We start from the raw sequence: 13,459 nt of genomic DNA on the forward strand, positions 1-13,459 counted from the left end.
GAACTTCCAGGCAGGCTACTGGCAAATAAAGGTTGATAAGGGTGAACAGGAAAAGGTTGCCTTCATAACTTCTGACTGCCTCTTTGAGTTCAAAGTTATGCCATTTGGACTTTGTAACACTCCAGCCACCTTTGAATGTATGATGGACAATCTGTTTCAACCCCTGAAATAAAGTCACAGTTTTGCTATCTGGTTGATATTGCCGTTTTTAAAAGACATTCGAAGAAAATCTAAGCTGCCTGACAACTGTGCTGAGACATATTAAAACTACTAGCCTCTGTCTGAATGCGCCTATTCATTGTCCAAAAAATACAAATGTTGGTGCACCTAGCGAATAGTGATGGAGACTGTCCCAAGCTCTGAAAATTGAAAGGTTCTTTGTAGAAGGCATAATTTTGAAGCGTGGGCACCCTGTGTGATGATTTTGGAAAATTTTCCCAGTCGAGACTAATATCAGAAGTAATGTCAGATTGCAACATCACCCACTGGACGACAACTGCCTATCACTCACAGACAAATGGCCTCACAGGACACTTTAATAAGAAGTGGCAGATATGCTCTCAATGTACATTGATATCTAGCAGTGAGATTTGGATACACTATTGCCTGTTGTGACATTATATACGACAGAGTGAAGCAAGACCCTGCGGGTTTCACATCAGTCTTTCTGCTCCACACTCACGAGGCCAAAATGACACTGGATACAAAGTTCCTGTTTCAACCAAACAATACTCAGATGACTATGTGAAAAACCTCATCAACGGGATCAAAGAAGCAAGGCAGCTGACTTGCATATATACTCCGGATGCTCAGGAGAAAACTGAGAGCACTATAACATGAGGGACCAGACAGTGAGATAGAGCACGGCAGACTTAGTACAGATTTCTGTGACTGTGTGGAAAGTTAAAGTTAATGAAGGTAACAGAGCATTACTTTGAGCTGTGTGATGTCCTTCATTGTTTGTTGGACTTCACATACAAAGTCAAGGATTTCAACTAGAGTCACGCACGGGGATGCTTTCAGCCTGACCAGTCCATGCTTCACAGCTGGGCCTATAAGGCTGGTTATCTGAGCGCAGACCGCTGGGCCAGGGCCAATGAGCTGTCAGGTGAGTTCACCAGCCTGTCAACTTACCATCCTGCTGCATTGTGTGCTCTGCTCGCGATACTGCTGCAGCGTCTGCCTGTGTTGCGACATACCTTGCGTCTATTTGCAAAGTCTTATTATACACAGGGAGAGATTGACTCATTCACATTTTGTGCTATGTGATTCCTACTGTGAGTCAATTCCTTATTACAGTAATTGTGATTATCAGGACTCCTCTCTACGAGAAAACAATCCTTTTATTTCCCCCAATGTATGTTTGATTTGTGCTGTTTGATAATTAAGACACATAATTACAAGAATTTATACATGGTAAATATATTCTAGAATTGCTAGTAGTGTCACAAACACTCTTATAAACTGTATAGATACTGCAACAGTCTGAAACTAAATAAAAGCTGGGATTACAAGGAAATATGCAGTGTTCTCCATGTTTTCACATTTTTTTCATTGTAGGTAGGCCCTCTAGTCAAAGCTCTTTCCTTCAAGATTTTCACTCATAAAATGAATACATAAAATGCTGTAATCGTTCAATGGACAACCAATGAAAATTCAATAAGAACTTGAAATTTAGAACAATATTTTAATGTTCAGTTAGTCAGATTTTTCTCCTGAAACAAAGGATACAGTGTAGTGTAGGTCTTTAGGCAAATAAATTTCTGTCTTCCACAAATATTATAAAACTCTCATTACCAGTTTTGGCGTATAGCCATCATCAGATCATTAAATCAGATACAAATATCATCATGGAATAATCTGTACACACGTGTAATGAAAGTAGGAAAGACTGGTTTTACTCTGAAGAATGAATGTTCAGTCAAATAAAACAGTTTCAGTTGAAAGAACAAAACATGTTCCAAATCACAGAAGAGCCACAGACTGGTTTCAGTTGAAAAGAAGGAATGAATAATTCAGTCAATGTTAGAAACTATAATGGACAGTATCAGTGGTTTCATTCAATTGCTCCAACAGACCATCAAAGGAATCATTTAATTCAACCTATGAACCTCAAACTGATTGAGTCCATTGTTTTCCAACTAATGACACAATTGATTTTCATTCAGTTACTCTCATTACAACAAGCGTCACATTGCTTGTCACTCCATGTTGGTGGGTGTGCTGTCTAAGAGTGTAACACAGCAGGGCTATTAATGAACAGGCTGCAAGTAACCACAATGCACAGCCCTGCAGGCTGGGGAAGCTGCGGACCGCTGGACGGAGTCAGCTCATTGGCTCTGGCCAGTGTCTGCACTCAGTTTGTCAGCCCAGTGTGCCAGGTTGTGAAACACAGGCTGGGCAAGCACAGAAATATCATCTGTGTGCTCCATATGAAGCCCTACAACAGTTTTGAGGCAGAAATTGAAATAGTCACCATATAACGGAGTTGCTGATTTGCAGATAGGCACAACAAAAAGACTGCCAGAAACGTAGCTTTTGGCCAGCAAGGCCTTCATCAGAAGTGAACAAAACACACACACACACACACACACACACACACACACACACACACACATGCAACTCACTCACACACAGCCCAGACTCCTCAGCAGCCAAAGAATGTGTTTATGTGAGAGTTGCGTTTGCATGAGTGTGTGTGCGTATGTTGTCTATTCCCAGAGAAGGCCTTGCTGGCTCAAAGCTAACTTACTGACAGCCTTTTTGTTGTGTCTATTGGCGACTCAGCATTTTCACTATATGGTGAGTAGCAACTATCGTTTTCATAATACTGAGACTGAAAATCTGCTTGATAACCATGAAGCTTCAAAGCAAGGGACTACCTCTGGTGCTCATCATAGCAAAGAGGCTGTGACAACATAACCACTGCTGTATAGAGGATCACTGATGAGATCTATATCAGGGAGCTGTAGATGGCTTCATTGGAACTCCTGAAACAGCAGGTCACTGTTTCTCCTGGAGAGAGAACAATGCTATGAGCTGTGGTGCATGCAGTTTATCATAGCAGTTAGTGGGGCTGACATGTTGTGGGTAACCAGTTCAAATTCCACCACCACCAATTATTTGTTTTCTACTATTTATCATTTCTGAAAGGTTCTCTAAATTTATTATGTTCACATGATATATGTGTGTAAATGCTCTGTGCAGGGGTTCATTTCTGTTCTGGTTGCATGACGGCATTCAAAATAAATGTGCTGTCAGTGCTAAGTTATACTTCATTGACAACACTACTTTCTGATAGAGAATTGAGTGTGGTTACAATGTGACATCTCACAACTATGCTTGGGACAGCTTAAGGGAAAAACATGGAAGGTTTTGTTATTCCATCTAATACATTTTATTACTTAATGGCAATATTAATATTGCAATTTACAAATGAATTTAAGGAATCAGAAATCTGATCAAAAGTTGAAGAGGCTCAAATCATTAAAAAAATTAACAGTTATACCATTAAAGGCAGGACATGAAAATCGGGAGCACATAGTTTCCAAAAACAAGAAAAGTCGCATCAGCTTGGCACAGGTGCAAGTAGATTCAATACACAATTCTATCAACCAAATGAATTACAATAACAGCCATTAAATGTACTAACAATTGCTCAGTTCATTAAAAAAAAAGAAAAAACTTAACAATTGTATCATTAAGAGCAGGAGATTAAAATAGGAAGCGCAGAGTTCCCGAAAACAAGAAGTGTTACATCAACTGAGTGGGGCTGCAAGCAGGTTCAACAAACAATTTTATCAACGAAAATAATTAAAATAACAGCTGTTAAATGTACTAACAATTTGCAAGCCTAGCTGACCGTTACACAGTTGTACAACATTCACCCAAATACTGAGTTTCTCACAAGACACACCACCGATTGTAGCTATTTGAAGGCCACTTAGCAATCCATAACTGTTAATAAAAAATTCCCTAAACAATAAAATAAACACTCACTCAAATATAAACAGCCACCCATATATCGCAACAAAATGTTAACTATATTAACGTACTAATAGTAAACTGCAGGAGCGTCTATAGAAAGGTCCCAGAACTGCGCTCATTAATAAGCGGTCACAATGCCCACATAGTACTAGGGACAGAAAGTTGGCTGAAACCAGATGCAAACAGTAATGAAATTCTAAACTCAGATTGGAATGTATACCGCAGAGACAGGCCGGACAGTGAAGGGGGAGGCGTGTTTATAGCGATAAGAAGTGCAATAATATCGAAGGAAATTGATGGAGATCCAAAATGTGAAATAATTTGGGTGAAGGTCATGGTTAAAGCAGGCTGAGACATGGTAATTGGATGTCTCTATAGGCCCCCTGGCTCAGACACTGTTGTGGCTGAGCACCTGAAGGATAATTTGGAAAATATTTCGAGTAGATTTCCCCACCATGTTATAGTTCTGGATGGAGATTTTAATTTGCCGGATATAGTCTGGGAGACTTAAATGTTCATAACGGGTGGCAGGGACAAAGAATCCAGTGAAACTTTTTTAAGTGCTTTATCTGAAAACTACCTTGAGCAGTTAAACAGAGCACCGACTTGTGGCAATAATATATTAGAACTTCTGGTGACAAACAGACCCGAACTGTTTGAAACAGTTAACGCAGAACAGGGAATCAGCGATCATAAAGTGGTTACTGCATCGATGATTTCAGCCGTAAATAGAAATATTAAAAAAGGTAGGAAGATTTTTCTGTCTAGCAAAAGTGACAAAAAGCAGATTTCAGAGTACCTGACAGCTCAACACAAAAGTTTTGTCTCAAGCACAGATAGTGGACAAAGTTCAAAACCATCGTACAATATGCGTTAGATGAGTATGTGCCAAGCAAGATCGTAAGAAATGGGAAAGAGCCACCGTGGTACGACAACCGAGTTAGAAAACTGCTGCGGAAGCAAAGGGAACTTCACAGCAAACATAAACATAGCCAAAGCCTTGCAGACAAACAAAAATTATGCGAAGTGAAATTTAGTGTGAGGAGGGCTATGCGAGAGGCGTTCAATGAATTCGAAAGTAAAGTTCTATGTACTGACTTGGCAGAAAATCCTAAGAAATTTTGGTCTTATGTCAAAGTGGTAGGTGGATCAAAACAAAATGTCCAGACACTCTGTGACCAAAATGGTACTGAAACAGAGGATGACAGACTAAAGGCCGAAATACTAAATGTCTTTTTCCAAAGCTGTTTCACAGAGGAAGACTGCACTGTAGTTCCTTCACTAGATTGTCGCACAGATGACAAAATGGTAGATATTGAAATAGACGACAGAGGAATAGAGAAACAATTAAAATCACTCAAAAGAGGAAAGGCCGCTGGACGTGATGGGATACCAGTTCGATTTTATACAGAGTACATGAAGGAACTTGCCCCCCTTCTTGCAGCGGTGTTCTGTAGGTCTCTAGAAGAGCGTAGCGTTCCAAAGGATTGGAAAAGGGCACAGGTCATCCCCGTTTTCAAGAAGGGACATCGAACAGATGGGCAGAACTATAGACCTATATCTCTAACATCGATCAGTTGTAGAATTTTGGAACACGTATTATGTTTGAGTATAATGACTTTTCTGGAGACTAGAAATCTGCTCTGTAGGAATCAACATGGGTTTCGAAAAAGACGAATGTGTGAAACCCAGCTCGCACTATTCGTCCACGAGACTCAGAAGGCCATAGACACGGGATCCCAGGTAGATGCTGTGTTTCTTCACTTCCGCAAGGCGTTCGATACAGTTCCCCACAGTCGTTTAGTGAACAAAGTAAGAGCATATGGACTATCAGACCAATTGTGTGATTGGATTGAAGAGTTCCTAGATAGCAGAATGCAGCATGTCATTCTCAATGGAGAGAAGTCTTCTGAAGTAAGAGTGATTTCAGGTGTGGTGCAGGGGAGTGTCATAGGACCGTTGCTATTCACAATATACATAAGTGACCTTGTGGATGACATCGGAAGTTCACTGAGACTTTTTGCGGATGATGCTGTGGTATATCGAGAGGTTGTAACAATGGAAAATTGTACTGAAATGCAGGAGGATCTGCAGCGAATTGACGCATGGTGGAGGGAATGGCAATTGAATCTCAATTTAGACAAGTGTAATGTGCTGCGAATACATAGAAAAAAAGATCCCTTATCATTTAGCTTCAATATAGCAGGTCAGCAACTGGAAGCAGTTAATTCTATAAATTATCTGGGAGTACGCATTAGGAGTGATTTAAAATGGAATGATCATATAAAATTGATCGTCGGTAAAGCAGATCCCAGACTGAGATTCATTGGAAGAATCCTAAGGAAATGCAATCTGAAAACAAAGGAAGTAGGTTACAGTACGCTTGTTCGCCCACTGTTTGAATACTGCTCAGCAGTGTGGGATGTGTACCAGATAGGGTTGATAGAAGAGATAGAGAAGATCCAACGGAGAGCAGCGCACTTTGTTACAGTATCATTTAGTAATTGCGAAAGCGTTACGGAGATGATAGATAAACTTCAGTGGAAGACTCTGCAGGAGAGACGCTCAGTTGCTCGGTACGGGCTTTTGTTGAAATTTCAAGAACACACCTTTACCGAGCAGTCAAGCAGTTTATTGCTCTCTCCTACGTATATCTCGCGAAGAGACCATGAGGATAAAATCAGAGAGATTAGAGCCTGCATAGAGGCATACCAACAATCTTTCTTTCCACGAACAATACGAGACTGGAATAGAAGGGTGAACCGATAGAGGTACTCAAGGTACCCTCCGCCACACACCGTCAGGTGGCTTGCGGAGTATGGATGTAGATGTAGATGTAGAACAACAGCTCTTAATAAATACACAATTGCCCAAATTTCAAGATAAGTTGAAGTACATGCAATTTAAATGCACTTCATTTGGTACAGACTAGCAGAAACTTTGACACAATCCTTAATAACCATACAATGCCCCAAAATTCAAAGTAAGCTGAGAGCTACAGCAGACTGCTATCGCAACCAACAAAGAACGAGCATCCCCAGTTTTCACAGCAAGGGCCAAGGTAAAGTTCAGCAGTTTATCTTGATAAGTAACAGATCTTAAGCTTTATACACTGAGAAGTAGTAAAAAGAGCCCCAGCTTTAAAAGAACAGTTACAGAGATATAATGAGAAAAACCTCAGGTATGGAAAATACACCTTAACCTCCTGAGCTCTTTGAATTCGCCAAACAGATCTAACTACTGGTTCCTGCCCGAATGGCAACACTTCTCTGTGGCACACCTGAAACGATCAACTTTACTTACCTTGAGGCACACTGATGTGGCTGGTAAGGGCTGCCGATTGAGATATGGCCGAGAACACAAATTGGAATTATTTACACTGACCAATGGCCGTGCGCTCAAACATTGATAAGCACGTTAATATAACAGGCCCCATTCCAGATAACACAGGCATAGCATTACAATATCAAGTACTCAAAACAAGAAAACCACACTTAACTTCACTTAGGTGAGAAGGAGCTGCGACTTGCAGGATTCCATCCAGGGCATTATTGCCTCCAACCTGCACAGCCGATCTTCAAGATGGTGTAAACCTTACGTTAGGCCGGGAACTTGTCGACCTGGTTGCACACAACATCCGTGTCTCTTTGCACCACCTACCACTACCAATTCTTAAGTGAGCCGGCCAGGCTTGCTGCCAACTGATTTAACCATATGCCATTCCTCGAGACCCTTGCTGGACAGATGAAGTCCCCAAAAAGCCACAGCTTGCCAGCCATTTTCCCCCCAGCCAACTGATCTCTCCAGGCCCCACCAAACCCACAACACACACACCTCAACCAAAGACCTTAGCTCACAACACACAGTCAACTCAACATTGGCAACTGAGTAGTTAGTGGTGCCAGAGGAAAGCCATACCGTCAATATTAGAGCTGCCACAGCTCAAAACGTACCGTAATTTTTTCACATGAAACTGAGTTTTCTCTCCATTTATGTCCTTAGAAATCTTTATTTTCTATATAAACCAATAACTGCATCAATGTATAGTTAAAGTAAATAAAGATGTCATATGTTTCCATCAAGTTTTCTAACAGTGAATCATTATTTTCATATATAAATATAAAAGTACCAGTAGCAGTAATGAAAGGATCTACTCTCTTTTTTTCCTCACAGGAAACAATGGCCAGCGACCAATGTTATCGTCCAGTCTTCACAGGCATGGCACTGGGAAACACCACAAGAAGGCCACTGGAGACAACTCAGAATCAGATACTAGTGGTAGCCCATCTGCAGTGAGCACTTACAGGCTGCCTATAAAGCAAGCCACCTCCAGGAGTCTGGGTATGTTACTCCCAAAGGTTCAAAGGTTGTAAACTTCTTTAATACCTCTGTAGTGTCTTCAGTAGAAAAGAGTGCTAGCAGTCAGGAAGGTTAATCACATCCACCAATCTTGCACAGAGTGCAATACTTTTTTTACCTCCATCTCCCCAACAATCAGCAAATTTTTGAACCACACATCAAGACTCAGTGATTTTTACAAGAATCAATGAGAACTCCATTTAAAATCACAAACTTATTGGGCTTAGAAGCAATAGAAATAGAAAGCATGTACATCAGATAAAACAGTTTTGTAGATATAGATGGATCGCATGCAGAGAGAACCCATGTACATTCCACCTCCTTATCGGTCCAAAACTTCTCGACTTCTAATGACATGTGACCATCCTGTTCGAATGATATGACCAACATCTGATTGAACATGTGACACAGTAACATGTCATTTGAGGTACGTTTGAAATTTTGGAGTAAAGTGTTATGTAATGCACAGCATTTTTCCTTTCACGTCTACCTCTGCAGACTGTTCAAACAATGGAAAATCCAAGAAGGAATAATGACAATATTATGAAAAGGATAGATTTCTACTCACCACATAGTGGAAATGTTGACTTGCATGGAAATGTTGATTCAGTGACATACACGGCAAAACGACTTCTAAACAAATAAGCCCTCAGCCAAAAAGCCTTCATCTGAATTAGTGAATTAGACAACACACACACACACACACACACACACAATTTGCATATGTGTGTGTGTGTGTGTGTGTGTGTGTGTGTGTGTGTGTGTGTGTGTGTGTGTGGCCACCTCAACATTTGCAGACTGTTCAGCTTTTTTCTGCCACAGATGTGATGACCAAACAGTCTTGTCAATAATTGCTCATTTCTTCTTTGAATTTTCTGTATATCTACCAGTAATCAACTTTCTTAATATTCCAGAATGATGAACAAATTCAAGAACCAGACTCTATTCAAGAACTGTTTAGTTTTGTAATGACCTACTTTGTTGATATATTACACTTATTATTCTTATAATCTCAGTCTAACACATGCCTTCTCTTGACCGGGCTTATGTGATCCTTCCACATTAAATCACTTTGGATGCATATTGTATTCTTGTATGTGATGATAATGACAGCTACCAGTGATTACTCACCCATGGTGTGGTCAAATAAAATCAGTCTATTGATTGCATACGCTATTGCTTTCCAACACTTCTAAAGAACTGAGTTGTCATTGTTGTTTTCAGACACTCAAAGGACAGTGGAATCCACAATGAATCTTCATGTGTCCAGATGCACTAATAGCAGAAGTCTTATAATAGAATGCTAATTCACTCTTGTAGTAACATTGTACAGACACTATATCAGAAGTAATGCCAAATAAGTTTTATTCTGCTTCCACATGAAGTGATCCACAATAACACTGAATGAAGTATAGAATAGTGCAAAGTCTCATAACTATAGAACACATCAATATAAAGTATTGTAGCTGAGCATACAATAAGCAAGTAAACATAAGTGAAGCTACTAGCCCAGCACACTGGGCTTGTATTAGCCTGTTGTGTGCATAGCACAGCGCTTACTGCTCCATCAGTCCAAGTTGCGAAGTGACCTCTTTAGGACACTGTAGAGGCACTTGTATCATGTGCTGTTTCATTATGTGCATTCACACTATAGGGTTACAATACTATGGAGATGTCCATGTCTTCAGCATAGGTGATGACTGTGTAAGCAGGTTTCTTTTTTTGCACTGTCACAGGAGAAAATGGTCTAAATGGTGCAGATGTGGCAGATGTGGACAGGTACAGTGCCCACTCCCCCGTGAGGAGCCATAAGGGTGCACTGGCAATGGAGGCAGCAGAGAAGACTGCGGCAGCAGCGACAGAGGCTGCAGAGATGGAGGTGACCCAGTGCTGACTACTCTGTTGAGCAGTGACACAAAGAGCGAGGATGGCACCTGAGCTTAGTAGGCATGGACTGCGCCGTGGGAGCTAGGCAGATGGTGGAGGTGGCTGCAGGGGCGGAAGGCTCTCCGGTGCTCAGTCGATTGTGTGTGGATGGAACTAGTCATAGTACCATGGCACTAAGCCATCAAAGGTGCACACGATGCACAGGCGGTGGCCTTGGCAGCTATGGATGACCGCTAGTGTCCACTTTGGGCCACCCAAACCTGTGGGCCTAATGGTGGAGCCCACACAGAATCACTACAAGGTGGGCACTGGTGGGTAGCTAGACATCAGTCGGAGCAGATGAAGCTGTGTGCAGTACTAGCAGCCATGAAGTAGCTCCACTGGGCTATGGTTGTCAACTACAGTGAACCTGTATGAACCCCTAGAACCTACTGAAGGCTTCCTTGGGAGATGATTAGGTGATGTATTTTTTCATCTGGGTTTTGAATGTATGGACCAGCTGCTCCACCTCTCCATTGGACTTTATATGAAAGGGAGGAGCAGTAACATGCTGGATGCCACTCTTTGTACAAAAATCTTCAAAATCTTAAGACACAAACTGTGGGCCATTGTACATCACAAGCATTATGGCAATCTTTGAGATGGCCATGACCGTAAGTGCTGTGGACATGGAAGGACAACAAACCACATAACGAATTTTTGAGAAAGCATCAATTACTACAAGCTAAAAGGAGTTAAGATCTTGGGGCATGAGAGGTCCTTAGTGCCGCTTGATGGATGGCACACTGCGGGCTGGCTGTCACAGTGTGCATGATCTCATTACCAATACCTAGCCAAACCACATGGAGGCAGGCCATCAGTTTTGTACAGGAAGGAGAGGGTGCATGACATGCGGACAAGTTCACAACTAGGTACCGACTCTTCAGTAGCCATCAGTAACACACCATCAAGAATGGAAGGCAGCTGTGGTGCATAATAATCACACAAAGGATCTGACACTAGCCCGGTAGTTTATGGAGCCAGCTAGCCCGGTAGTTTATGGAGCCAGCTAGCCCGGTAGTTTATGGAGCCAGCCATGTTGGACAAATTGAACAATCTGACATAAGATATGACTGGCCACAACAGCCACCAAAATCTAAGAACTGGTAAAGGGAAAACCATCCACCGTGTTTTGGGCTTCAACGTCTAAATGGAAGCACAATAGTTCACCCTGACTGAATGCTTGATCAGGGCCAATCGGCAATTGAGAAAGAGCATCCACATTAGCTTGTGCTGTGGGTCAGAAATGAGTCTCATAGTTACACCATGACAAAAACAGTGCCCAGTGTTGCAGGCAAAGGGCCGCTTTGTCCAGTAAGGATGCTGAAGTATTGAAAAGAGAAACCAGCAATCAAATGAAACTCAGAACTGCATAGGAAAACATGAAATTTTTTGAGTGTGTACACAATAGTAAAGGCTCCTTTTTCTATCTGTGAGTTGTATTGTTGCACATGATTCAAAGTTTTGGAACTATACACAATAGGGCATTTGGAACCGTCCATGTATTTGTGCGTGAGAATGGCCTCAAGGCCATACTGGACCTAAACAAGACGTTGGCCTGGTTGGAAAATAACCAAGCAAGGTGCTAAGTGTAATTTTGATTTTAACAGGGTAAAAACATGCTCACAGGTGGTTGACCAGTAAAAAGGAGAGAGAGCAGGAAGGGGATGAGCCATTGTGGCTGCATCATAGCAGTATGCAATATTCCTGAGCAATGCTTACAGTTCTTTGACTTTGGTAGACCACAACAAAGCTGTAATAGCATCAACATGCTGGCGTAGAGGCTTAACATCAACATGCGAGGCTTCAAAACCTAGGTAGACTATAGACAGCTGAAAAAATTGTGATTTGTCCAAGTTATATCCTGGTAGTCAATGGATCCCAGCACAAAGGGTGTGAGTTGATCCAAAAATCATTGGAAAATAGTAGTGGCATTAGCCAGGCTGAATGGCAGGTGCTCATATTGATATAATCTGAAGGGGGTATTCACTACAAGGACATGTTTGGAATCATCATCATGTGGCAGTTGTAAGCAGACTTCTGAAAAGTCCATTTTGGAAAAAATATGGGCTCCTGGAAAACTTGCTAAGAGTTCATCTGGACATTGTAAGGGATAGATATCAATAATGGACTGTGAATTTATGAATACTTTAAAATCACCACAGAGCCGAAGGTTGCCATTAGGTTTTTTGACAAATACCAACAGAGAAGACCTTTCAGCAGAGGGGACAAGTGTGATAGCGCCCAAAGACATAAGCTGGCCTAGTTCCAATTTGGCTTGCTCCTGTAAAGCTACTGGAACTGGGCAGGCTTGAAAAAAGTGGTGGCACGCCATTGATTTCATTGTGATGTGAGCCTTGCAATTGGTAGCACACACTAATTCTTCTGAAAACAGTGAGGAATATTCTGAGCTGAGCATGTCCAGTTCTTGATACAGAACTTGTTGTCATACCAGATGCACTTCATCAGAAATAGAGAACCTAAAAATTTTGAAGGTGTCTAACCCACAAAGTTTTCAGTGTTGGTGCCACCCAACATTAAAAAGGTAAAAGGCTGCACAGCTGCTTTGTACACTATGGAATTAGGAAACTGTTTGTTGTTACTCATGAACTGATGAGATAAGGGACAATTTTGGTAATCCAACATCCATATAGGTTTGAGAATTTAACAGTCGATGCTGCACCCATGTCTACTTGCATTTTAAAAATCTCAACCATCGCACATACTTCAATGTGGAGTTTGTTTGGGGTTACTATCACAGATTCCTGAACAGGAGCTAGCTGACACAAAAGGTGATAAATACAAGGAGAAATCCATGACAAAAATAAAGCTGTACACAAGTTAGGGTTGTGACTAAAAGCTTGAAAATGTTGCCGAAGATGTTTCTCATATGCATACTAATCCTCCATAGAATCATCTTATGGAGGAAGTGGTTAGTGTTGTGTCAACAAGGCTGTCAAATTGTTTAGTGTAATGGACAAAGCATGCTACTGATCAGTGAGAGCTCACTGTTGTTCATCAAGCAACTGTAGAACTTCTTCCACTGACATGCTGGCTGCCTATCAAACCAAAGAATGAAACATGCAGAGTGTAATATTGCACTCGTTGCCAAATATATAGTACATTGTGCAGACACTATATCAGAAGTTATACCAACAAAGTTTTATTCTGCTTCCACATGGTGATA

General features: G+C 41.4%; 1 protein-coding gene across 1 annotated transcript in view; it reads left to right on the plus strand.

The window, feature by feature from the left end:
• The window catches only part of LOC124779577 (Down syndrome cell adhesion molecule-like protein Dscam2), a 432,737-nt gene that overhangs the window by 399,646 nt on the left and 19,632 nt on the right, over window positions 1–13,459 (plus strand). The window contains exon 32 of the mRNA XM_047253719.1: window positions 8,161–8,328. Coding sequence (XP_047109675.1) covers window positions 8,161–8,328 — 168 coding nt within the window. The remainder of the gene's footprint in view (window positions 1–8,160; window positions 8,329–13,459) is intronic.

This window comes from Schistocerca piceifrons, chromosome 1 (assembly GCF_021461385.2).
Source record: "Schistocerca piceifrons isolate TAMUIC-IGC-003096 chromosome 1, iqSchPice1.1, whole genome shotgun sequence".
NCBI classification, from domain to species: Eukaryota; Metazoa; Arthropoda; class Insecta; order Orthoptera; family Acrididae; genus Schistocerca; species Schistocerca piceifrons.